General features: G+C 43.5%; 1 protein-coding gene across 1 annotated transcript in view; it reads left to right on the plus strand.

Annotated features, from left to right (window-relative positions):
• The window catches only part of rasgrf2b (Ras protein-specific guanine nucleotide-releasing factor 2b), a 168,369-nt gene that overhangs the window by 59,903 nt on the left and 80,724 nt on the right, over window positions 1–27,742 (plus strand). The window contains 11 exon segments of the mRNA XM_029638509.2: window positions 2,119–2,208; window positions 13,327–13,463; window positions 13,929–14,045; window positions 14,154–14,233; window positions 23,427–23,620; window positions 25,126–25,235; window positions 25,364–25,482; window positions 25,931–26,091; window positions 26,338–26,404; window positions 26,850–26,989; window positions 27,500–27,582. Coding sequence (XP_029494369.2) covers window positions 2,119–2,208; window positions 13,327–13,463; window positions 13,929–14,045; window positions 14,154–14,233; window positions 23,427–23,620; window positions 25,126–25,235; window positions 25,364–25,482; window positions 25,931–26,091; window positions 26,338–26,404; window positions 26,850–26,989; window positions 27,500–27,582 — 1,298 coding nt within the window.

A 27,742-nucleotide genomic window follows, 5' to 3' on the forward strand; every position in this document is an offset into this window, starting at 1 on the left:
TTCAGGCTTCAAACATAAAGATATAAAACTGTATTTTTTTTGTGAAGAATCAACAACAAGTGGGACACAATCATGAAGTGGAACGACATTTATTGGATATTTCAAACTTTTTTAACAAATCAAAAACTGAAAAATTGGGCGTGCAAAATTATTCAGCCCCCTCAAGTTAATACTTTGTAGCGCCACCTTTTGCTGCGATTACAGCTGTAAGTCGCTTGGGGTATGTCTCTATCAGTTTTGCACATCGAGAGACTGACATTTTTTCCCATTCCTCCTTGCAAAACAACTCGAGCTCAGTGAGGTTGGATGGAGAGCATTTGTGAACAGCAGTTTTCAGTTCTTTCCACAGATTATCGATTGGATTCAGGTCTGGACTTTGACTTGGCCATTCTCCCTCACCTCAAAAGGGACAAAAGGTGATTACTAATAAGATAGTACATCACAAGTGTTTAGTAATATTAGAATCACCTTTATTTGCCAAATTCATTTGCATGTACAGGAATTTGACTCTGTGAAATAGTGCTGCCACAATAAACATCATTTACAGACAGACAAACTGAATATACGGACAAGAAAACACCACCAATTGTCACTCATCAACTCTACTTTGTTTTTCTACAGATGGAGGATGATAAGCTTTGGTCATGGAGTCCTCTGACTGAAAGACAGGTTTATACTGATGTCTGCATTGGGAAATACCTTGTACTCCGCATTAAAATTATACATGACTATATCTATGACTTTTTATTGTCTTTTTGTTATTATTGATTTGAATGGTACTATCGATGGGGGGAGATATGGGACACCATACAGGAAGGTATGATGACTGACATGTTTGGCAAGGTAGGTCCAGGGCCACCAGACAGAATGTTGATAGGTACAGTATTTGTATCGGTTGTGAATGACAAAAGATGAAAGGCAAGTATAATATTTGCACATTGTTATATTAGCAGAACACTGCTTCAGCAGGATTGTGTAGGAGGTTTATTATACAGTATATACATGGAACTGTATAGTCAGTATGAGAAGAGTGCCATCCTCCTGCATCTCAAATTTGCCTGTAGTTATTGAACTCTGCCTGCTGGACCCATGAGGCAAACTCTGTCATATCCACTCCACCCCTTCTGCCACCTGACTGCACATGTCCATAACCTGTAATGCATTACATAGAGGAAAGGGACCTCACTGGGGACTTGAAGACAGATTCTTAACCATTGAACTGTGTATATCAGTGTGTAAGACAGCCAAATCCTTCAATTTCTGCAAATAGACCAAAGAAATGCCTTTCTAGTTCTTGTTAGACAGCTGAAGTTGTACTCTACACATAATTGATTTTTGATTGGTTAGGTAACGTATAGGCATACTGTCTTTATAAGCACATCAATATATTTACAGCAGAAAATGTCTTTCTATCACGAACACATCCATCAATAATTAAAATGTTAAAAATGATGTACACTCAAGCTGGCCGATGTTCGTGCAATGTTCATATGTAGCCTACACCTGTAAGGATATTAGTTCTAGGATTCGTCTCTCGAGAAAGATCTAACGGCGGACTTAAGGAGCGACGAGGCAAAACTAGCCAATTACAGAAATTGTGTTGTAGGACAGCTGAGCTGACTAAAGACCGGAATGTGATGAAACGTTGAAACTAAGTTGCAAGCTACTTTCGTAGCAAGGTGATGTAGAACGAGTGTCTTTATGAAACACATTCCAAACACTGGCTCTTGCTATCTTGTAATAACTGATTTAAATCAGCTAGATAGCTGCAGCTGGCTATCCTATCACCAAGCGATGCTAGCTAGCTGCTGTCTGCTTGGCTAAACACAACACTGAATTAGCTGACCACCTGGGGATGGCGAGGCAGTTAGACCGGGAGAAGTCCTCAATTTCAAAAACTTTGTTCTCTCCATAGCAAAGCTATCTTAGCTTACATCACTGTACTCACTACTTGAATGGCAAAGACATAACCAATGAACACCCACATCAAACCACACCCAAGACAACTATTATTTGCCTTCAGTCATGGCATTTCTTAATGAGCATTGATGAAAAAAAGGAGCCTAATCAGGAAGTGCAGTCTTCAGTTGTGTTTACTGTGTTTTCATTCTCTCTCAGATCGTTGCCCTGAACAAAACCAATGAGAGAATGTGGCCTTACCATGTAAACCAAGAGGATGAAGACCCAGACATAAAAAAGATTAAGAAGGTATGTGCATGCATGCCCGTGTGTGTGTGTAATCTGCGTACGGGGGGGTGTGCCTAAGTGTGTGTGTGTGTATGTATTCCACGCATTGTTAGATTCCTGGACTGTTTATACAAGCAATCAGACATCCCATCCACCATAACCCTCCTCATTATCACTGACTTCTTCAAGACTTTGGCAAAATCGACCACCCTATCGGCCATTGAACGTCTTATCCAACCGGGTGTCAAACTTCAAATCAAATGTTATTAGTCACATGCGCCGAATACAACCTTACAGTGAAATGCTTACGTACGAGCTCCTAACCGACAGTGCAGTTTCCAAAAATTCCAGATAAGAATAAGATAAGAATAAGTAATTAAAAAATAACAATTTATACAGGAGGGTGCTAGTACAGAGTCAATGTGTGGGGGTACCGGTTAGTTGAGGTGGTAGTGTAACGGCCCTGGGTTATTATCGCCGTTCGTATTATTACCTGCCGTTCGAGCATGCTTTTGCGGCACAGTCGATAGGGTACCGGACCTCGGGCTCTAAGGTCGAGGATTCGAGACCTGCTCCCTGCTGTTTCTTTACATTGGTGTCAGTATTAAAAACCAGCTAGCTAGCTGACTTCTGTGGCTAGCTACTGTAGGTGAAAACGGGGTTGAAAATGCTTTGAGGGAATCTGAAAGGGGACGATTATGGCCAAGGAGGTGCGTGTGCATGGACGTCGGGGGATCTGGCTGAGGAGATCGCCAGGGCTTCGGAGCCCAGAGGCCGCTTGAGGGAGGATGTTAGAGTGATGGCGGCTGAAGCGGGCATGAGTGCCTGTGCTTCGCGCGGATTCTGGTGGGCGGACCGAAGGGGTGACGAGGAATCTGGGGCTCAGGATGTAAACAAACATGGCTGCGCCCAGTTCCCGGCTGCGTTCGTATCTGTTAAGACCTCGAAGTATTCCGGTAAGGCGGATTGGGAAGCTTTTCATGCTCAGTTTGAACTGTTAGCTCATTTCAGGGGGTGGTCGGATGAAGAAAGGACACTGTAGTTGGCTTTATGCCTCACGGATGATGCTTTGGCCTGTTTGATATTGATTAGCCCCGAGGACAGACATGATTATGGTGCTTTAGTGGGAGCACTGAGGAAGCTCTATGGACAGTGTGTTCAGCCCGGGCAGCTGCGCTCCGAACTGAGTAATAGACGCAGGCAGCCTGGAGAGCCTCTACGGGTGCTAGCTAATGTCATTGAGATCCTCACATGCCCCCCTCCGTGCAGAGCGAGCTAGCACGGGACCAGTTCATATGGGCGCTCTCTCCTACGGAGCTGAGCATACAGATCCAGCTGGCTCATCCTGAGTCATTGCAGATAGCCTTGGAGATGGCTTTAGCGAGGGAGCTGGTGTGGGCTGGGGCTTCAGCTGGGGCTTTGGTGGGGGTGCAGGGAGACAGACCCTCTGTGCGGGCTGTGGCGCAGAGCAGCTCAGAGCCGAAAAAGCCTGCTTGGGTGGCATTCGTGCTGTGTCGCTACAGGCGACACGAAACACACACCCTGGTCCCAGGGTCTGCTGGGGTTGTAGCCAGCCAGGCCATCTACGCCTGGATTGCCCCATGTCCCCCAGAGCTCAGGGAAACGGCTCGGGATCCGCATAGACCGGGTAGTGCAGACCCCTGGCTTTCTTTCCCAACCACCATCATCTTCAGGAGGAACCCACCGGCACAGACGGGGAAGCAAGGCTCCACCTCCCCCAGAAGCAGACGAGGACAAGCGGCTGAAGCCTGTTGTTGTGGTGGGCCGGACCTGTGTTGGGGGACTTTTGCGTGTGCATGCACCATCCCCTGTATTTGCAAGTTACGGCAAGTCTCTGGGCCAATATCCCCTCCCCTTTTAAAATTGAAAGATGCGAAATCGTGATTTGTCCAAATGATCAGTGATAAAAATCTGCGCACTGGAACATAGTTCCTCTTTACTTGTCAAATCCCACAGTCTGTTGATAAACCTTAAACCGCTCCTCCTTGGAGTGGCATATTCAGAAGAGAGCATGCCAAAAGAGAGCATGCCGCATTCATCCTAGGAGGATACACAAGTTACACTGAGGCACTACACAGCCTCTCCTTAACCCAGATTCATGAAAAAAGGACACAGCGCTGCACTAACTTGGCCAACACCAACTGAAATATTACTGAAATATTACATTTACAGTGGGGCAAAAAAGTATTTTGTCAGCCACCAATTGTGCAAGTTCTTCCACTTAAAAAGATGAAAGAGGCCTGTAATGTTCATCATCGGTACACTTCAACTATGACAGACAAAATGAGAAAAGAAAAATCCTGAAAATCACATTGTATGATTTTTAATACATTTATTTGCAAATTATGGTAGAAAATAAGTATTTATTCACCTACAAACAAGCAAGATTCCTGGCTCTCACAGACCTGTAACTTCTTCTTTAAGAGGCTCCTCTGTCCTCCACTCGTTACTTGTATTAATGGCACCTGTTTGAACTTATCAGTATAAAAGACACCTGTCCACAACCTCTAACAGTCACACTCCAAACTCCACTATGGCCAAGACCAAAGAGCTGTCAAAGGACACCAGAAACAAAATTGTAGACCTGCACCAGGCTGGGAAGACTGAATCTGCAATAGGTAAGCAGCTTGGTTTGAAGAAATCAACTGTGGGAGCAATTATTAGGAAATGGAAGACATGCAAGACCACTGATAATCTCCCTCGATCTGGGGCTCCACGCAAGATCTCACCCCGTGGATTCAAAATGATCACAAGAACGGTGAGCAAAAATCCCAGAACCACACGGGGGGACCTAGTGAATGACCTGCAGAGAGCTGGGACCAAAGTAACAAAGCCTACCATCAGTAACACACTACGCCGCCAGGGACTCAAATCCTGGAGTGCCAGACGTGTCCCCCTGCTTAAGCCAGTACATGTCCTGGCCCGTCTGAAGTTTGCTAGAGAGCATTTGGATGATCCAGAAGAAGATTGGGAGAATGTCATATGGTCAGATGAAACCAAAATATAACTTTTTGGTAAAAACTCAACTCGTCGTGTTTGGAGGACAAAGAATGCTGAGTTGCAGCCAAAGAACACCATACCTAGTCTTGAGTCTTCTTGGGTGTGATACTACAAGCTTGGCACACCAGTATTTGGGGATCTTCTCCCATTATTCTCTGCAGATCCTGGATGGTGAGTGTCGTTGCACAGCTGTTTTCAGGTCTCTCCAGAGATGGCTCTGGCTGGGCCACTCGCAGACATTCAGAGACTTGTCCCTGAAGCCACTCCTGCTTTGTCTTGGCTGTGTGCTTAGGGTCTTTATCCTGTTGGAAGGTGAATCTTTGCCCCAGTCTGAGGTCCTGAGCACTCTGTTTTCATCATGGATCTCCCTGTACTTTGCTTCGTTCATCTTTCCCCGATCCTGACAGGTCTCCCTGTCCCTGCCGATGAAAAACATCCACACAGCATGATGCTGCCACCACCATGCTTCATTGTAGGGATGGTGCAAAGTTTCCTCCAGATGTAAAGCTTGGCATTCAGGCCAAAGAGATCCATCTAGGTTTCATCAGACCAGAGAAGCTTGTTTCGCATGTCTGAGAGTCCTTTAGGTGCCTTTTGGCAAACTCCAAGCCGTTTGTCATGTGCCTTTCACTGAGGAGTGGCTTCCATCTGGTCACTCTACCATAAAGGATTGGTAAAGTGCTACAGAGATGTTTGTTCTTCTGGAAGGTTCTCCCATCTCCACAGAGGAACTGGAGTTCTGTCAGAGTGACCATCAGTCTCTTGGTCACCTCCCTGACCAAGGCCCTTCTCCCCCGATTACTAAGTTTGTCCGGACGGCCAGCTCTAGGAAGAGTCTTGGTGGTTCCGAACTTCTTCCATTTAAGAATGATGGAGGCCACTGTGTTCTTGTGGACCTTCAATGGTGCAGACATTTTTTGTTTCCCTTCCTGTCTTGGAGCTCTACGGACAATTCCTTTGACCTCATGGCTTGGTTTTTGCTCTGACATGCACTGTCAACTGTGTGGACCTTATATACAGTCGTGGCCAAAAGTTTTGAGAATGACATAAATATTCATTTTCACAAAGTTTGCTGCTTCAGTGTCTTTAGATATTTTTGTGGGATATTACTATGGAATACTGAAGTATAATTACAAGCATTTCATAATTGTCAAAGGCTTTTATCGACAATTACATGAAGTTGATGCAAAGAGTCTATTTGCAGTGTTGACCTTTCATTTTCAAGACCTCTGCAGTCCGCCCTGGCATGCTGTCAATTAACTTCTGGGCCACATCCTGACTGATGGCAGCCCATTCTTGCATAAGCAATGCTTGGAGTTTTCACTGGGATTTTCACTGGGTTTTCTGGGCCTCTTGAAGTTCTCACTGGGATTAAGGCCTGGGGAATTTCCTGGCCATGGACCCAAAATATCGATGTTTTGTTCCCGAGCCACTTAGTTATCACTTTTGCCTTATGGCAAGGTGCTCCATCATGCTGGAAAAGGCATTGTTCGTTACCAACCTGTTCCTGGATGGTTGGGAGAAGTTGCTCTTGGAGGATGTGTTGGTACCATTCTTTATTCATGGCTTTGTGCTTAGGCAAAATTGTGAGTGAACCCACTCTCTTGGCTGAGAAGCAAGAGAGTGGGCTGCATCCAGCAGGATTTTTTTTAAATGTTTGCAACCACACCCTTGTTTCATCACAAAACCGGAGAGCAACCTCTGTCCTGTGAAGTTCACAAAGCATATTGCATGTAACAAACAGTTACATGACCAACAGCATGTTTCTGACATTTTTGGACTACTTAACAACTATTGATTTAGAACCACGGAGAGTTACTGCAAGTCTCAAAGAAAACAGGATCCAGACCACATATCCGGTGACATCACCTGGTTTAAACGTCTCTAGAGACAATATCGCTCTCATCATTACTCAATGCCTAGGTTTACCTCCAATGTACTCACATTCTACCATACCTCTGTCTGTACATTATGTCTTGAATCTATTCTCTCATGCCCAGAAACCTGCTCCTTTTTCTCTACCAGTCCTGTTAGCCTTTAGCCGTACCCTCATCCTACTCCTCCTCTGTTCCTCTGGTGATGTAGAGGTTAATCCAGGCCATGCAGTGCCTAGCTCTACTCCTACTCCCCAGGTGCTCTCATTTGTTGACCTCTGTAACCGTAAAAGCCTTGGTTTCATGCATGTTAATAACATTAGAAGCCTCCTCCCTAAGTTTGTTTTATTCACTGCTTTAGCACACTCTACCAACCTGGATGTCCTAGCCGTGTCTGAATCCTGGCTTAGGAAGTCCTCCAAAACCCCTGAAATTTCCATCCCTAACTATAACATTTTCTGACAAGATAGAACTGCCAAAAGGGGTGGTGTTGCAATCTACGACAGAGAGAGCCTACAGAGTTCTGTCTTACTATCCTTGTCTGTACCCAAACAATTCGAACTTCATCTTTAAAAAATCCAGATACAAGTCTCTTACTGTTGCCGCTTGCTATAAACCACCCTGTGCCCTTGACACCATATGTGAATTGATTGCCCCCCATTCTATCTTCAGAGCTCGTGCCGCTATGTGACCTAAATGGTGACATGCTTAACACCCTGGCCATCCTACAATCTAAGATTGATGCCCTCAATCTCACTCAAATGATCAATAACCCCACCAGGTACAACACCAAATCCGTAAACACGGGCACCCTCATAGATATCATCCTAACCAACTTGCCCTCCAAATACACCTCTGCTGTTTTCAACCAAGATCTCAGCGATCACTGCCTCATTGCCTGCAGCCATAATGGGTCTGCTGTCAAACAACCACCCCTCATCACTGTCAAATGCTCCCTAAAACACTTCAGCAAGCAGGCCTGTCTAAGCAACCTGGCCCGGGTTTCTTGGAATGATATTGACCTCATTCCGTCAGTAGAGGATGCCTGGTTATTCTTTAAAAGTGCCTTCCTCACCATCTTAAATAAGCATGCCCTGTTCAAAAAATGTAGATCCAGGAACAGATATAGTCCTTGGTTCTCTCCAGACCTGACTACCATTGACCAACACAAAAACATCCTGTGGCGTTCTGCATTAGCATCGAACAACTTCAGGGAAGTTAGGAACAAATATACACAGGCAGTTAGGAAAGCTAAGGCTAGCTTTTTCAAGCAGAAATTTGCACGAACTCCAAAAAGTTCTGGGACACTGTAAAGTCCATAGAGAATAACAGCACCTCCTCCCAACTGCCCACTGCACTGAGGCTAGGAAACACTGTTACCACCGATAATCCACAATAATTGATCATTTCAAGAAGCATTTTTCTACAGCTGGTCATGCTTTCTACCTGGCTTCCCCTACCACGGTCAACAGCTCTGCACTCCCCACAGCAACTCGCCCAAACTTCAACCACTTCTCCTTCACCCAAATCCAGATAGCTGATGTTCTGAAAGAGCTGCAAAATCTGGACTCCTACAAATCAGCCGGGCTAGACAATCTGGGCACTCTCTTTCTAAAATGATCTGTCAATTGTTGCAACACCCTATTACTAGCCTGTTCAACCTCTCTTTCGTATCGTCTGAGATTCCCATAGATTGGAAAGCTGCCGCGGTCATCCCCCTCTTCAAAGGAGAAGACACTCTAGACCCAAACTGCCACAGACCTATATCTATTCTACCCTGCCTTTCTATGGTCTTTGAAAGCCAAGTTAACAAACAGATTACCAACCATTTTGAATCTCACCGGTATGCAATCTGATTTCTGAGCTGGTCATGAGTGCATCTCAGCCACGCTCAAGGTCCTTAACGATATCATAACCGCCATCGATAAGAGACATCACTGTGCAGCCGTATTCATTGACCTGGCTAAGGCTTTCAACTCTGTCAATCACAACATTCTTATTGGCAGACTCAACAGCCTTGGTTTCTCAAATGATTGCCTCGCCTGGTTCACCAAGTACTACTCCGATAGAGTTCAGAATGTCAAATCGGAGGCCCTGTTGTCCGGACCTCTGGCAGTCTCTATGAGGACGCCACAGGGTTAAATTCTCGGGCCGATTCTCTTCTCTGTATACATCAATGATGTCGCTCTCGCTGCTGGTGATTCTTTGATCCACCTCTTCTGTATACCTCTCTCCCTTCTTTGGACACTGTGTTAACCTGTTGCTTCTACTCGGGACGCTTGCGTCCCAACTAGAGCTCTGGAAATGCAAATGCGCTACGCTAAATGCTAATAGTATTAGTTAAAACTCAAAAGTTCATTAAAATACACATGCAGGGTATCGAATTAAAGCTACACTCGTTGTGAATCCAGGCAACAAGTCAGATTTTTAAAATGCTTTTCGGTGAAAGCATGAGAAGCTATTATCTGATAGCATGCAACACCCCAAAAGACCCACAGGGGACGTAAACAAAATAATTAGCATTTCGGCGTTACACAAACCGCACAATAAAATAGAAAACATTCATTACCTTTCACCATCTTCTTTGTTGGCACTCCTAGATGTCCCATAAACACTATTTGGGTCTTTATTTCGATTAAATCGGTCCATATAAAGCCTAGATATCGTTATATGTAGACTGTGTGATAAACGAAAAAAACATTGTTTCAAAACGTAACGTCATTTTTTTAAATTCAAAAAGTCGACGATAAACTTTCACAAAACACTTCGAAATACGTTTGTAATGCAACTTTAGGTATTAGTAAACGTTAATAAGCGATAAAATTCATCAGGAGGCGATGTAAAGATCATTAGCTGTCCGTCTGGAAAAATGTCCGGCTAGAAACTCAACGAAAATATCCGGTCCTAGACCGGATTAGATACGGTGTCCTGTATGTGTTTGACCAAGAAAAAACTCGAAGGGAAATGACAAGACTCTAGACACCCTGTGGAAGCTGTAGGTACTGCAACCTCAGTCAATTAATTGTGGTTCACGTTTATCAATGGGTTCAAGTAGCGCATGGATATATTTTCCCCATTTTCAGTGATCAGTTTTTCCTGTGCTTTTCGATGTAAATGCCGTTCTGGTAAAGCCACAGCAGTGATTTAACCAGTTTTTTAAACGTCTGAGTGTTTTCTATCCACACAGACTAAGCAAATGCATATACTATATTCCTGGCATGAGTAGCAGGGCGCTGAAATGTTGCGCGATTTTTAACAGAATGTTCAAAAAAGTAGAGGGTCGACTGAAGAGGTTAACTAACCTCCAGATGAGCTTCAATGCCATTTCTCCTTCAGTGGCCTCCAACTGCTCTTAAATGCAAGTAAAACTAAATGCATGCTCTTCAACCGATCACTGCCTGCACCTGCCCGCCCGTCCAGCATCACTACTCTGGACGGTCCTGACTTAGAATATGTTGACAACTACAAATACCTAGGTGTCTGGTTAGACTGTAAACTCTCCTTCCAGACTCACATTAAACATGTCCAATCCAAAGTTAAATCTAGAATCTGCTTTCTATTTCGCAAACAAAGCATCCTTCACTCATGCTGCCAAACATACCCTCGTAAAACTGACCATCCTACCGATCCTCGACTTCGGCGATGTTATTTACAAAATAGCCTCCAACACTCTACTCAGCATTTGGATGCAGTCTATCACAGTGCCATCCGTTTTATCACCAAAGCCCCATATTACCACCCACCACTGCGACCTGTATGCTCTCGTTGGCTGGCCCTCGCTTCATATTCGTTGCCAAACCCACTGGCTCCAGGTCATCTACAAGTCTCTGCTAGGTCATTTCCCGCCTTATCTCAGCTCACTGGTCACCATAGCAGCACCCACCCGTAGCACGCGCTCCAGCAGGTATATCTCACTGGTCACCCCAAAGCCAATTCTTCCTTTTGCCTCCTCCTGCTGGAGAATCTTACCTCCCTCACTAGCTTTAAGCACCAGCTGTCAGAGCAGCTCACTGCACCTGTACATAGCTCATCTGTAAATAGCCCATCCAATCTACCTCATCCCCATACAGTATTTATTTTTTAGCTTGCTCCTTTGCACCCCAGTATCTCTACTTGCACATTCATCTTCTGCACATTTTACCCTTCCAGTGTTTAATTGCTATATTGTAATTCCTTTGCCACCATGGCCTATTTATTGCCTTACCTCTCTTATCCTACCTCCTTTGCACATGCTGTATATAGATTTTCCTACTGTATTATTGATTGTATGTTTGTTTATTCCATGTGTAACTCTGTTGTTGTATGCGTCGAACTGATTTGGTTTATCTTGGCCAGGTTGTAGTTGCAAATGAGAACTTGTTCTCAACTAGTCTACCTGGTTAAATAAAGGTGAAATAAAAATCAAATCAAATAAATAAATGTAGACATTTGTTATGGTGAAGGTCTTTATTTTTTAGATTATCTATTTAATAAATTTTGCTTCTTGAAAATGTGCTCTGTTCTTTGTCCATGTTCTGTCACTAAGTGTATTTTATGTTGGTGTAATTCAGCATGATATAGGACAGAGAAAAGCAGAACTCCAACATAATTTGGGTGCTTTTAAGGAGTACATTAGGGGAATGATAATATCATACTTTGAAAAAGTTCAATCTGCATTAGAAATTAAAATGAAAGAAAAATATAAATTATTTACTATTTTAGAAAGGCCCATAAAAACTTTAAGGTAAAGAAGAAAATAAACTTTCTGAATTTAAGCAAGAATATGATCTTTTGAAGAGAGCCAACAACTACAGGTTAAACTCAAATAAAGCATACTATTTTACTAAATAAATCTGGTAAACACCTTGCAGCCCTTACAAAACGTTTAACAACGCTATTCAAAACAATTTTCAAATCTCTCAAAGTTTCTATATTTATTTTCCGTAATACCCCACCGAAGACATTCTTTCTTTTAAATATAATTCTCGGTCATAACATGCTTTATATGGGCAAATACAACTCATAGAATGAAAAGTAAAGTTCTACATCTGCCTAAATTGGTGGTTTTAACCTTCCAGACCTGGAATTTACTTGCGACATATTGTTAAATGCACTAAAGAGGAACAATGGGTACATTTGAAAGATGCGCATACAGATCCCCAAAATCTTTTCACATGTCTATTGCCAAAGACTAAAGCGAAGAACATTAACAACTTCATAGTTTAGGACAGTATAACAATACGGAAGAAATTGAAACGGACTGCAAGAACCAATATTACTCCCTAAAAACACACCCCTATGCAACAATTCTTGGATAGCTTTTCAGAATTCACCGATAAATAGTCCCATATGGAAAACTAAAGGCATACATGACATGGTAATAGGAAATACAATTATTTCCATGACAGAATTAAAAAAGCCATTTTGGGCTGACCAATGTAGACATTTTCAAATACATGCAACTTTAAAAGTTTAATATCAGGATATTCATATGATAGGTAATAATATAGAAAATCTTGCAACCTACTGACAATTTCTTAGAAAAAAACTATTGGAACCAAGACTTAAAAATAACTGATATTGGCACAAGATGAAGGGAGTGTTGCAACATAACTAATGAAATTACAGTTAACAAAAATGTATGCTTAATCCAGTATAAACAAAAATATAGAATTTATTATACAAGAGACAGCATTCACAGATTCTACATGTCTTAAGTATAAAATTAACTATGAATCTATAATTCATGCCTTCTGGGTGTGCTATAAAGTCCAAAAGTTATGGGCAGAGTTAGAAAGTTGGCTGTCAATTATTACAATGTAAATGTACTTTTTAATCCGTCTATCTACATATTTGAAGACATGAAATATGAGGGTGCGGTGAGAAACCGTACTTTTCTCGTCAATCATTTAAAAAAAAAATGTTGACTTAAAAACTGTAAATCAAATGATCCTCCATCGTTGAGACAGTGGAAGAATCAAATGCATTATTATTTAAATATTGAAAAGGTGTGGGCAACAGAGAAAAACAGAATACTGCAATTTGAGGTTATACGGCATAGTCTTACAAGTACTGGAGATTGATGCTGTCGGAACATGTGGGTCTGGGCAGGTGTGATGTCATTGATGTTTGTGTGCTTCGTTGATTTTTGTGTGATTCAAAACCATCTTTTGTCTGTATACGTTTATATTGTTAGAAACATTTTATAAAATGTTACCCCCAAAAAGAAATATTCTAACCTGTGTGTGTCTGTTTCCCTGTACAGGTGCAAAGCTTTATGCGTGGTTGGCTGTGCCGTAGGAAGTGGAAGCTGATAGTTCAGGACTATATCTGTTCTCCCCATGCTGAGAGCATGAGGAAGAGGAACCAGATCGTCTTTAACATGGTGGAGGCTGAGACAGAGTACGTACCTAAAACCACTCACACAGAGACTGATTGATTGATTGAGTGGCTGATTTGTTAATTGATTGAATGAATGATTGATGAATTGAATGATTGACTGTTGTTATTTATTCTAATCCGGCACCAGCACACCTGATTACACTCATAGTGTGATTAGACCACAAGTCGCATATTCGGGTGTTTTATTGCTGGGCTGGAGCAAGGTCTGCTGCATCCTACACTCTAAGAAAAAAAGGGTTCCAAAAGTGTTCTGCGGCTGTCCCCATAGGAGTTCCCTTTTTGGTTCAAAGTAGAACCCTATTTGGATCCAGGTAGAACTCCTCTGTGTAAAGGGTTCTACCTGGACCCAAAAGGGGTTGTTCAAATGGCTTCTCCTATGGGTACAGCCGAATACTCCTTTTTGGTTCTAGATAGCACCTTTTTATTCCAAGAGTGTTAGTCTGATCCTTGTTGATCTAACCCTAGGTATGTCCACCAGCTGTCTATCCTGGTTAACTGTTTCCTGAGACCTCTCCGCATGGCCGCCAGCTCCAAGAAACCTCCAATCAGTCACGATGATGTCAGCAGTGTGTTCCTCAACAGGTACAACACATGCATGCACCCCCCCCCCCCCCCCCCCCCACACACACACGCACACACAGAAACATGTTTGATATTCTGTTTTTTATTTATTTTTCATTTTATATCCAGTGAGACCATCATGTTTCTACATGAGATATTCCACCAAGGTCTCAAAGCCCGGATAGCGAACTGGCCTACACTGGTATTGGGTAAGTTGTCATTACACACACGCCAAAATGCATGCACACACACATAGACGCACACATGCACTCGCACGCACACACACACGCACACAACAGTTGCATACACCATGCAAACCACACCCACGCATTATCGTTATCGTTTTTATGTTCGTTTTTATTTCTATTAGTTTGAAGGTTTTTATTTCAAATCAGTTTAGTTGCAGTTAGTTTTCAGATCCACTTTACTAGTTTTTATTTCATTTTTAAGTTTTATAAAAACGTTTCTAAGAACACACTGGAAGGGAGTCAGCCCGGTGGAGGAGTGTGGCAATGAATTCTGGGTGTATTCAGCCTAAGGAAGGAATCAGGCCCCAGCCCCCTGCTGGTCCTGGCAGTGGCACCTCAGGAACCTCCCCAGCTCCTGGTTCATCCTCTCCACCTGCCTGTTAGACTGAGGCCGGTACCTGGAAGTGAGGCTGACTGTGACCCTTAGCTTCTCCATGAAAGCCTTCCATACACTTGATGTGAATTTGGGGCCACGGTCGGGCCACAGTGCCGGAAGACCTGCTGGAACAGTGCCTCAGCGACCTGGAGAGCGGTAGGAGACAGGCATGATGAAACTACATGATATAGAGAATCTGTCCACTATCACCAATATGGAGGTAAAACCATTAGAAGAGGGGAGATCAGTGACAAAGTCAATGGACAGATAAGACCCGGGAATCTGAGGCACGGGAAGGAGTTTCCCTGCTGGAGCGTTCTGGGGGGATTTGGATTGGGCACATATGGAGCAGGAGTTGACATAACGAGTGACGTCCTGCGCCAAGGTGGGCCAGCAGGACTTGCCAGCACTGGACTGAATGGTGTGGGTGATACCTTGATGTCTAGCAACGGCAGCTGTGTGTGCCCAGGTCAATAGCCAATCCCTTATCCCCGTGGGAACGTAGGTGCGCTCAGGATGACAGGTGGCAGTTGTGGGTTCCCTCTCCAGGGCCTGGCGAATGTCCACATCTAGGTCCCAGAGCATGGGGGCTACGATTCAAGAGGGTAGGATTATGGATGCACTCAAGACAGGAACCTCTCCCGAATCGTAGACAGGGAATCGGCTTTGATGTTTTTTTTAACCTGGGCTATATGTCAGTGTGAAATCGAATCTGGTGAAGAAAAAGGCCCACCTGGCTTGGCGTGGGTTCAGTATGTACTCCAGGTTCCGATGGTAGTTGAGGATGAGAAATGGGGCCTGGGCGCCCTACAGACAGTGTCTCCACTCCTCTAATGCCAACTTCACATCCAGGAGCTTCCGATCGCCAACATCATAGTTTCCTTTCTGCTGGAGACAGCTTTCTTGAGTAATATGCATATGGACCGATTATGATTTTTCAACGACGATACCGATTATTGGAGGACCAATAAAACCGATACCGATTAATCTGCCGTTTTGTTTTTTTTGGAATGTATTTGTAATAATGACAATTACAACAATACTGAATGAACAGTCATTTTAACTTAATATAATACATCAATAAAATCAATTTAGCCTCAAGTAAATAATGAAACATGTTCAATTTGGTTTAAATAATGCAAAAACAAAGTGTTGGAGAAGAATGTAAAAGTGCAATATGTGCTATGTAAGAAAGCTAACATTTCAGTTCACTTCAGTTCAGAGTCTTCAATATTCCCAGGTAAGAAGTTTTAGGTTGTACTTATTATAGGAATTATAGGACTATTTCCCTCTATACCATTTGTATTTCATTCACCTTTGACTATTGGATGTTCTTATAGGCACTTTAGTATTGCCAGTGTAACAGTATAGATTCCGTCCCTCTCCTCGCTCCTCCCTGGGCTCAAACCAGCAACACAACGACAACAGCCACCATCGAAGCAGCGTTACCCTTGCAAAGCAAGGGAAACAACCACCCCAAGGCTCAGAGCGAGTGACGTTTGAAACGCTATTAGCGTGCGCTAACTAGCTAGCCATTTCACTTTGGTTACACCAGCCTTGTCTCTAGGCTTGAAGTCATAAAAAGCGCAATACTTGACGCACAATGAAAAGCTGCCGGCAAAACGCACGAAAGTGCTGTTTGAATGAATGTTTACGCGCCTGCTTCTGCCTACCACCGCTCGGTCAGATACTTAGATACTTGTATGTTTGTATGCTCAGTCAGATTATATGCAACGCAGGACACGCTAGATAATATCTAGTAATATCATCAACCATGTGTAGTTAACTAGTGATTATGATTGATTGTTTTTTATAAGATAAGTTTAATGCTAGCTAGCAACTTACCTTGGCTTACTGCATTCGCGTAACAGGCAGTCTGCAACGAGAGAGAGGCATGTCGTTATTGCGTTGGACTAGTTAACTGTAAGGTTGCAAGATTGGATCCCCCGAGCTGACAAGGTGAAAATCTGTCGTTCTGCCCCTGAACAAGGCAGTTAACCCACCGTTCCTAGGCCGTCATTGAAAATAAGAATGTGTTCTTTAACTGACTTGCCTAGTTAAATAAAGGTATAAAAAAATAAAAAATAAAGAATCGGCAAATCAGAGGCCCAAAAATACAGATTTCCGATTGTTATGAAAACTTGAAATCGGCCCTAATTAATTGGCCATTCCGATTAATCGGTCGACCTCTAATATGGATTACCTTGACATTGGGACAGGACAGCCCCCACACCTACTTCTGAAGTGTCCACCTCCACCACGAAGGGCAACGTAGGATCTGGATGTTTAAGCAACGAGCCTTCACCTTGAGGTGAGGTGATCAAGCTAAAGTTCTAAATGAATTGGTGGTAAAAGTTGGCAAATCTCAAAAACCATTGTAACCCTTTTATGGTGGTTGGGACTGGCCATGACCTGACAGCATCCACCTTCCTCTCATTCATCATGACTCCTTGCGGGCCAATATGGTAACGCAGAAAGGAGACCTCATCCTGATGGAATTGGCACTTCTCTGCCTTAACGTACAGGTGGTTGGCCAGGAGGCATTCCAGGACTACTCGGACGTAAGCAATGTGCTTCTCCAAGGTAGGCAGGTAGACCAGGATGTCGTCGATATAGATCATTGTTGCAGGAATTTCCTCAACAACCAGGAGCATTGAAGAGCGAAGCTAAACTTCTCTGCTGTTTTGGTCCCATAGTATGGGGTCAATTTCACGCCATATGTATCGAATTCAAAATAAAATACATCGTGAACATGAAAAATAAAGTTGAGAATGTACACATATTTTCAAGGATGGGTGAAATAAATGTTGAAATCAAAAACCAAACAATTGAAAGTAAAATGTATAGAATTGTAAACAAAAATAAGACATCAAAAGCAAAACCCCAAAACTTAAGGCGAGAGCAAAACTCTATGACAAATTATAAAAAATGTTCTTTGAAAAGAATGCAAAAATAATTTTCGGTTAAACTTTCCCAGCCACAAATCCTATTGAATACATTTTGCCCACACTCATGCCTGCATGTACTACCTTTTGGCTACGCTACTCGTATCTTTTATTTCTATGTTTCTTTGCTTTCCCTGCCAGTCTTTTCGATTGCGAGTTTTGGAATAATTTTTCCGTGAAGAACAGGATTTAGAGGGAGGAGGAGACAATGAGTCTCCATTGGTCCGCTAGTTTTGGAGTGATGGTTCGTCTTAACCCAATCAATTTTTTTTCTTCTATTGCCTAATTAAGTACTAATTCTACTTCTCAGAGAGTTCAGTGTGTCAAATTGGAGGGCCTGTTGTCCGGACCTCTGGCAGTCTCTATGGGGTATGACAGGGTTCAATTCTCGGGCCGACTCTTTTCTCTGTATATATCAATGATGTCGCTCTTTCTGCGGGTGATTCCTTGATCCAGCTCTACGCAGACAACACTGTTCTGTATACATCTGGCCCTTCTTTGGACACTGTGTTAACAAACCTCTAAACGAGCTTCAATGCCATACAACACTCCTTCCGTGGCCTCCAACTGCTCTTAAATGCTAGTAAAACTAAATGCATGCTCTTCAACCGATCGCTGCCTGCACCCGCCTGCCCGACCAGCATCACTACTCTGGCCGGTTCTGACTTAGAATATGTAGACAACTACAAATAAATAGGTGTCTGGCTAGACTGTAAACTCTCCTTCCAGACTCTAATCTCCAATCCAAAATTAAATGTACAATCGGCTTCCTATTTCGCAACAAAGCCTCCTTCACTCACTCTGCCAAACATACCTTCGTAAAACTGACTATCCTACCGAGCCTCGACTTTGGCGATGTCATTTACAAAATAGCCTCCAACACTCTACTCAGTAAACTGGATGCAGTCTATCACAGTGCCATCCGTTTTGTCACCAAAGCCCCATATACCACCCACCACTCCGACCTGTATGCTCTCGTTGGCTGGCCCTCGCTTCATATTCGTCGCCAGACCCACTGGCTCCAGGTCATCTATAAGTCTCTGCTAGGTAAAGCTCCGCCTTATCTCAGCTCACTGGTCACCATAACAGCACCCACTCGTAGCATGCGCTCCAGCAGGTATATCTCACTGGTCATCCCCAAAGCCAACACCCACTTTGGCTGCCTTTCCTTTCCTGCCTGCAGTTCTCTGTTGCCAATGACTGGAACGAATTGCAACAATCACTGAAGTTGGAGACTTATATCTCCCTCACTAACTTCAAGCATCCACTATCTGATCAGCTTACTGATCGCTGCAGCTGTACATAGCCCATCTGTAAATAGCCCACCCAACTACCTACCTCATCCCCATATTGTTTTTATTTACTGTGTGAGACGTGTATGCGGATACCTCGTTGTGGTCATAGTCTATAGTCTATCATAGTCTAGTGACCAACCCTTTTGAATGAGGTTTGACAAGGATAAGGCTATCTAATGTAGGATTATTTGGCTTAATGCCATACTGTGGGATATGTGTCCTTAAGAGACTGTGTTGCTGGCATGTTAAACTTACCCTGTAACTGTTGAAATGAAGCTAAATTACCATCAATGTACAAGTTATTGATTGTTGTGAGCCCCATCTCCCTCCACTGTGAAAACACCAAATCATCCAATGCACGGTGGAAAGCATGATTCAGGCAAATGGGGATGTCAATGTATACAGTGGGTATGTTAAGAAAATACCTAATCTGTTTCCACTCGGTTTCCCGAGTGGCGAAGTGATCTAAGGAACTACATCTCAATGAGTCCTCTTCATAACAAAGCTCTTAGTTTCTAGAACTGCAAGACCAAAAATAGTTTGTGTAGATTGACTTCAGATTTCATATGCCGGGTCCCCCGGTCACAAATATGTACAATTTGGTAATATTAAACCATTTTAGTCCTGCGAAACCGCCCCTATGACCCCCAATTAAGTCACTTCCTGTAATAAGACAGACAGACACTACAGACCCTGTGATTGGGAGTTCGATTCCAGGCTGTATCACAACCGTCTGTGATTGGGAGTCCCATAGGGCGGCGCACAATTGCCCCAACATCGTCCGGGTTAGGGTTTCAAATCAAATCAAATCAAATCTTATTTGTCACATACACATGGTTAGCAGATGTTAGTGCGAGTGTAGCGAAATGCTTGTGCTTCTAGTTCCGACAATGCAGTAATAACCAACAAGTAATCTAGCTAACAATTCCAAAACTACTACCTTATAGACACAAGTGTAAGGGGATAAAGAATATGTACATAAAGATATATGAATGAGTGATGGTAGGCAAGATAGGCAAGATACAGTAGATGGTATTGAGTGCAGTATATACATATGAGATGAGTATGTAAACAAAGTGGAATAGTTAAAGTGGCTAGTGATACATGTATTACATAAGGATGCAGTAGATGATATAGAGTACAGTATATACGTACACATATGAGATGAATAATGTAGGGTATGTAAACATTATATTAGGTAGCATTGTTTAAAGTGGCTAGTGATATATTTTACATAATTTCCCATCAATTCCCATTATTTAAGTGGCTGGAGTTGAGTCAGTGTGTTGGCAGCAGCCACTCAATGTTAGTGGTGGCTGTTTAACAGTCTGATGGCCTTGAGATAGAAGCTGTTTTTCAGTCTCTCGGTCCCAGCTTTGATGCACCTGTACTGAACACGCCTTCTGGATGATAGCGGGGTGAACAGGCAGTGGCTCGGGTGGTTGCTGTCCTTGATGATCTTTATGGCCTTCCTGTGACATCGGGTGGTGTAGGTGTCCTGGAGGGCAGGTAGTTTGCCCCCTGTGATGCGTTGTGCAGACCTCACTACCCTCTGGAGAGCCTTACGGTTGTGGGCGGAGCAGTTGCCGTACCAGGCAGTGATACAGCCCGACAGGATGCTCTCGATTGTGCATCTGTAGAAGTTTGTGAGTGCTTTTGGAGACAAGCCGAATTTCTTCAGCCTCCTGAGGTTGAAGAGGTGCTGCTGCGCCTTCTTCACGATGCTGTCTGTGTGGGTGGACCAATTCAGTTTGTCTGTGATGTGTACGCCCAGGAACTTAAAACTTACTACCCTCTGCACTACTGTTCCATCGATGTGGATAGGGGGGTGTTCCCTCTGCTGTTTCCTGAAGTCCACAATCTCCTTAGTTTTGTTGACGTTGAGTGTGAGGTTATTTTCCTGACACCACACTCCGAGGGCCCTCACCTCCTCCCTGTAGGCCGTCTCGTCGTTGTTGGTAATCAAGCCTACCACTGTTGTGTCGTCCGCAAACTTGATTAGGGTTAGGGTTTGGCCGGGGTAGGCCATCATTGTAAATAAGAATTTGTTCTTAACTGACTCGCCTAGTTAAATACAATTTAAACATGAATTTGTTTCAAAATTGAGCAGAGCTCAACAAAACACGTATATTCCATAGCACACTCTCTAGCGTCCCCCTGTTATGAATTCTGAAGAGGATATTGGTATAAAATGTCTGTCTGTCTGCCCAACTTCCTGCATGTGCACCTTCCTGCGGAGGGTCTGCTGTCCGGACCTCTGGCAGTCTCTATGGGGGTGCCACAGGGTTCAATTCTTGGACCGACTCTCTTCTCTGTATACATCAATGATGTCGCTCTTGCTGCTGGTGAGTCTCTGATCCACCTCTACGCAGACGACACCATTCTGTATACTTCTGGCCCTTCTTTGGACACTGTGTTAACAACCCTACAGGCAAGCTTCAATGCCATACAACTCTCCTTCCGTGGCCTCCAATTGCTCTTAAATACAAGTAAAACTAAATGCATGCTCTTCAACCGATCGCTGCCTGCACCCGCCCGCCTGTCCAACATCACTACTCTGGACGGCTCTGACTTAGAATACGTGGACAACTACAAATACCTAGGTGTCTAGTTAGACTGTAAACTCCCCTTCCAGACTCACATCAAACATCTCCAATCCAAAGTTAAATCTAGAATTGGCTTCCTATTTTGCAACAACGCATCCTTCACTCATGCTGCCAAACATACCCTTGTAAAACTGACCATCCTACCAATCCTCAACTTCGGCGATGTCATTTACAAAATAGCCTCCAATACCCTACTCAACAAATTGGATGCAGTCTATTACAGTGCAATCCGTTTTGTCACCAAAGCCCCATATACTACCCACCATTGCGACCTGTACACTCTCGTTGGCTGGCCCTCACTTCATACTCGTCGCCAAACCCACTGGCTCCATGTCATCTACAAGACCCTGCTAGGTAAAGTCCCCCCTTATCTCAGCTCGCTGGTCACCATAGCATCACCCACCTGTAGCACGCGCTCCAGCAGGTATATATCTCTGGGAACCCCCAAAACCAATTCTTTCTTTGGCCACCTCTCCTTCCAGTTCTCTGCTGCCAATGACTGGAACGAACTACAAAAATCTCTGAAACTGGAAACACTTATCTCCCTCACTAGCTTTAAGCACCAACTGTCAGAGCAGCTCACAGATTACTGCACCTGTACATAGCCCACCTATAATTTAGCCCAAACAACTACCTCTTTCCCTACTGTATTTATTTTATTTATTTTGCTCCTTTGCACCCCATTATAGAGTCAATTACCACCTTCCGGAGACACCTGAAACCCCACCTCTTTCAGGAATACCTAGGATAGGATAAAGTAATCCTTCTCACCCCCCTTAAAAGATTTAGATGCACTATTGTAAAGTGGCTGTTCCACTGGATGTCTTAAGGTGAACGCACCAATTTGTAAGTCGCTCTGGATAAGAGCGTCTGCTAAATGACTTAAATGTAAATGTAAATTATTTTTTATTCATACTTTGCACATTCTTCCACTGCAAATCTACCATCCCAGTGTTTTACTTCTAATATTGTATTTACTTTGCCACCATGGCCTTTTTTTTGCCTTTACCTCCCTTATCTCACCTCATTTGCTCACATCGTATATAGACTTGTTTATACTGTATTATTGACTGTATGTTTGTTTTACTCCATGTGTAACACTGTGTCATTGTATGTGTCAAACTGCTTTGCTTTATCTTGGCCAGGTCGCAATTGTAAATGAGAACTTGTTCTCAACTTGCCTACCTGGTTAAATAAAGGTGAAATAAAAATAAAATAAAATGTGTCTGCCTGTCTGTGTCTGCCTGTCTGTCTGTCTAATTGCAGGAAGTGACTTAATTGGGGGTCATAGGGCCGGTTTCACAGGACTACACAAACTATTTTTGGTCTTGCAGTTCTAGAAACTAAGAGCTTTGTTATGAAGAGGATATTGGTCAAAACACACACACTCACAGACAATGCAAGACAAACACCCCAGTCTTGCACTGACATCAAGGTCAGTTCCTCAGCGCTGAATTGGCCTTGATGTCTTACTGCTGCCTATCTCAGGCACACAGACACACACACACTCATCTTATTGAAACAACGTCTCATCACTTTCTCTCTCGCACACACACACATACAATGGCTTGACATCCCATAATTTCTCCTCCTAAAAACCTCAACAGCCTACCGATAAGCATTTGCTAGGAGACCAGCCTGTAAGGAATGGGTTGTGTAAGAGGAAAATGCGTCGAGACATGGCCAGGGACAGGCCAAACTGAACAGGCTCTAATGCTAATCTAATCTCATTTTAGCTTAGTTCATTTATTGTTCTCTCTACCTGGCCCCTATTTGTTATATATTTGAGTTCTATGTCTAGTATTTCTATTCAATGGAGATTCTCCATTGAAAGAGCTTTTTAGTTCAGGACTAGGCTTAATCTGTGTCTGGGAAACCAGCCTGTCGTGTACTGTAGAATATATTTATACATTTGTGTGTGTGTGTGTCTAGCGGACCTGTTTGACATCCTGCTGCCTATGCTGAACATCTACCAGGAGTTTGTGAGGAACCACCAGTACAGCCTGCAAGTGCTGGCCAACTGCAAGCAGAACCGAGACTTCGATAAGCTGCTGAAGCAGTATGAGGCTAATGCTGCCTGTGAGGGCAGGATGCTGGAGACCTTCCTCACATACCCCATGTTCCAGGTAACACACATGCACGGGCATCAGTAGCGGTTCCAAGCCCCCCCCAAAAAAAGCACCATTCTGCACTAACACATTTTATTCAGACATTTGGAACACAAATAAATAATCATAACATTTAAAACAATATAAATACAAAGACTCAAATATCAAAAAGTAGTAACAAAGACAAATAGAAACAAATGTGTGGATTTGGCACTCGAGCGTCAATACATTACCCATCACCCAACACTGTCAACCAAGTGTCAAGACTAAACCAATTCACATTGGTGTGCAGACTGGTTTTGTATTATTGTTCACAATTTCGCACAAACCAGAAAAAAAATGCAACAATATGTTTGTGAAACTATATATATTCATATTATGAACGAATTGTGGTTTCTTTGGTAGCATTTTCTAGTGTGACTAATTTTACTAATTGCATTAGTACTGTACAAAGTTAGAGGTGCGCTATTTGATAGATTCCCCCGCTCCCCCTACCTCGGGCTTCCAATGGAGAGACCTGAGGTGTACCTACCCCCCTGCCTCCCTATCTCATACATCTGAGTGGGAGACCTTCCCAGGCAGTAGCCTGCCTAGCCCACAAACTAGAATCATGGCGCCCACTCCGACAAGGTTAATTGACCTACAGCCTCACACTGTGATATAGTGCGCAAATGAGCGATAGAAAATCGATAGCGCAAATGTGATTCTGATTTGTGCAACGCACACACGCACGCATGCACTCACACCACCACAAACCATATGTTCTGTAACGTATACGCTGGGAGTCAGAAAGCAAGTGCAGGTGGTGAGTTTAATAATAAACGGAACATCGAGCAAAATAACAAACACGAGTAGCGTATAGACATGAAACACAAACAATACTGACTGGGGAAAGAACCTAAGCGGTTGCCAGATATAGGGGAGGTAATAAGTGAGGTAATGGAGTCCAGGTGTGTCTGACGTGCAGGTGTGTGTAATGATTGATACCAGGTGTGCGTAATGATGGATCCAGGACCAGTGGTTAGTATACCGGCGACATCAAACCCCTGAGGGGAGTAGCGGTAACGCACACGCATTCACACATGCCTGCACACACGCACGCATGCACTCACACCACCACAAACCATATGTTCTGTAACGTATACGCTGGGAGTCAGAAAGCAAGTGCAGGTGGTGAGTTTAATAATAAACGGAACATCGAGCAAAATAACAAACACAAGTAGCATATAGACATGAAACACAAACAATACTGACTGGGGAAAGAACCTAAGCGGTTGCCAGATATAGAGGAGGTAATAAGTGAGGTAATGGAGCGTGTAGCGGTAACGAATGAATGCGTGTAGCGGTAACGCACACACTCACCTAGCAAATACCTACTCACCTAGCAAATACCTACTTGTAGAACCCTATCTGTGGCCTTGCTCATAAACATTCAAACCATAAAGTCTCAATTAAATACCTCACCCTTCTCCCAATTACCCTCTATCTCTCTCTTCTTTTCTTCCTCTATTTGTTTTTCTTAGATTCCTCGTTACATCATCACCCTGCATGAGCTGTTGGCGCACACTCCGCACGAACACGTAGAGCGCAAGAGCCTGGAGTTCGCCAAGTCCAAACTAGAGGAGCTGTCAAGGTGTGTGTTTGTGTGTGTGTGTTTATTTGTGGGTGTATCAATGAGTACGAATACCTCAACACATTCAGGTATGAATTATCACCTCTTAGACATTTCATGTAGTATATCATGTTTGTGTGTTTCCTCAGGGTGATGCATGATGAGGTGAGTGATACAGAGAACATCCGTAAGAACCTGGCCATCGAGAGGATGATTGTAGAGGGATGTGATATACTACTGGACACCAGTCAGACCTTCGTCAGACAGGGTGAGCGTGCACACATACACAGGTATATGCCCACACACATCAGAATTCACTTACACATTCATGACACAAACCATTGTTTATGTAACAGTATTTCTCATATCCATCTCAGTGGCCTTGTGGTTAGACTGTCCTCCCCGTCATTGGAAGGTTGGGGGTTCAATCCCTGGTTGAGTCATACCAAAGAGTCTAAAAATGGGACTTGATACCTCTCTGCTTGGCATTAAAGAGATTGATTGGGGATAAGGCCCTGCGATAAACTAGCGTCCTGTCCAGGGTCTGTTTTTGTACATCAAGCTGCCTCATGCTACAGAAACAGGAGATGGGCAGTTCTGGCTTGGACAAGGCTTTTACATTTTTTTCTCACACTCACCTCTCCCCACTCTTCCTGTCTCTCAACACCACCTCTTACTCCCTCCTCCCTCTCTCCCCCATTGCCCTCCCCCGCCAGGTTCTCTGATTCAGCTGCCGTCAGTGGAGAGGGGGAAGCTCAGTAAGGTGCGTCTGGGCTCTCTGTCTCTGAAGAAGGAAGGAGAGAGACAGTGCTTCCTGTTTACAAAACACTTTCTGATCTGCACACGCAGCTCAGGAGGCAAGCTGCACCTGCTCAAGGTGAGCCACACACACGCATACTTACTGGCTATAATTCTCCACCCTTTTCCAGAAGTGTGCAGTTACATACTCCCGGGGTTGGATTTAAAATCATATTGGTAGAATGAGTTTCCACCATTGTTAAATCCATGAGATAATTTGTGTAATTGTACACTTTGGGAGAAAGGTGGAGAATTGGGACCTAGTCATATTTTAAGCACACAAAAAAAACACAAACAGTCAATGACCTCGGACCTCTCTCTGCAGCAAGGTGGAGTCCTATCTCTGATAGAATGTACCCTCATAGAAGAAACAGAGACCAGCGACGACGACTGTGAGTAAAGTGTGTGTGTTAACCAACCCCAGTCCTTTAGATCTATGCAGTGACTCAGACAGGCTCATTAAGTCTCTGTCTCCATACAGGTTAATTAGTGTCAAAAGATAAGTGTCCACAGATAAAGCTCTGGCTGACCCTCACATCCCTTCAAATACCAGCTAACAGCCTTCCCTTTAAATGACACTCATGCTGATCCTATGGCATCACTCACTCATTAACCTTACAGCGGGGTCTTTTCACTCACAGACTTCCAGGGACGGAACTTTGAGTGACATACACACACACACACACACACACACACACTGCAGGGGTAAATGAAGTGGACCAGCTTATATCTTATTCATGTATTAATCTTTATCTCGTGTCATACCAAAATACACTGTCACCCTAGGTGACCCAATCTTCTCATTTTCTTTCTCACTCTCCCTTCCCTTGTTTTTAGCGAAGTCCAGTGGTGGTCAGGTATTCGGTCAGTTGGACTTTAAGCTGATCATCGAGCCGTCTGACTCACCCTCCTTCACTGTAGTCTTGTTGGCTCCCTCACGACAGGAGAAAGCTGCCTGGACCAGCGACATCAGCCAGGTAACTAACTCTCTCACTTTCTCTTTCTCGCTTTCTCTTCTTGGAATAATAACCGAACAACAAAAAGTTCACAAACAGCACCGTGTGTTTCCCTCTGGGTATCCCATGAGGCTTTGCAGGGAGTAAACAGAGTGGTTGGTTCCCCAGGGGTCAAACCCTGGTTTGTGCTTGGCTCATTCCATTTAACCCAGTGTTCCCCCTACATACACGCACGCACACACACACACACACACACATGCATGCACACACACACACACTGCACCTCCTCTGAGGCTTGGCTTGATTCTAAACAAAGATTAGGTCAAAGGAAAAGCTTTAATAACAACATATCTTTCCTTAGGGTTTTGATACATTTTTTGTAAACCATAATTACATACGACATCTTTTATATTAGGATGTTGGATGTTGCTAATATATCAGATTGAGGTTTAGATTGATCTTTCACTCCACTTATCTGCACTAACTCTCCCTCTCCTCCCTTTTCCTCTCTCTCTCGCCCTCTCTCTCTAGTGTATCGATAATATCCGCTGCAATGGTTTGATGACTAGTGTATTCGAGGAGAACTCCAAAGTCACCGTGCCTCATATGATTAAGTAAGAGCGCCCACATACAGTTGAAGTCAGAAGTTTACATACACCTTAGCCAAATACATTTAAACTGTTTTTCACAATTCCTGACATTTAATCCTAGTAAAAATTCCCTGTCTTAGGTCAGTTAGTATCACCACTTTATTTTAAGAATGTGAAATGTCAG

This window comes from Oncorhynchus nerka, linkage group LG27, assembly GCF_034236695.1.
Source record: "Oncorhynchus nerka isolate Pitt River linkage group LG27, Oner_Uvic_2.0, whole genome shotgun sequence".
Lineage (NCBI taxonomy): Eukaryota > Metazoa > Chordata > Actinopteri > Salmoniformes > Salmonidae > Oncorhynchus > Oncorhynchus nerka.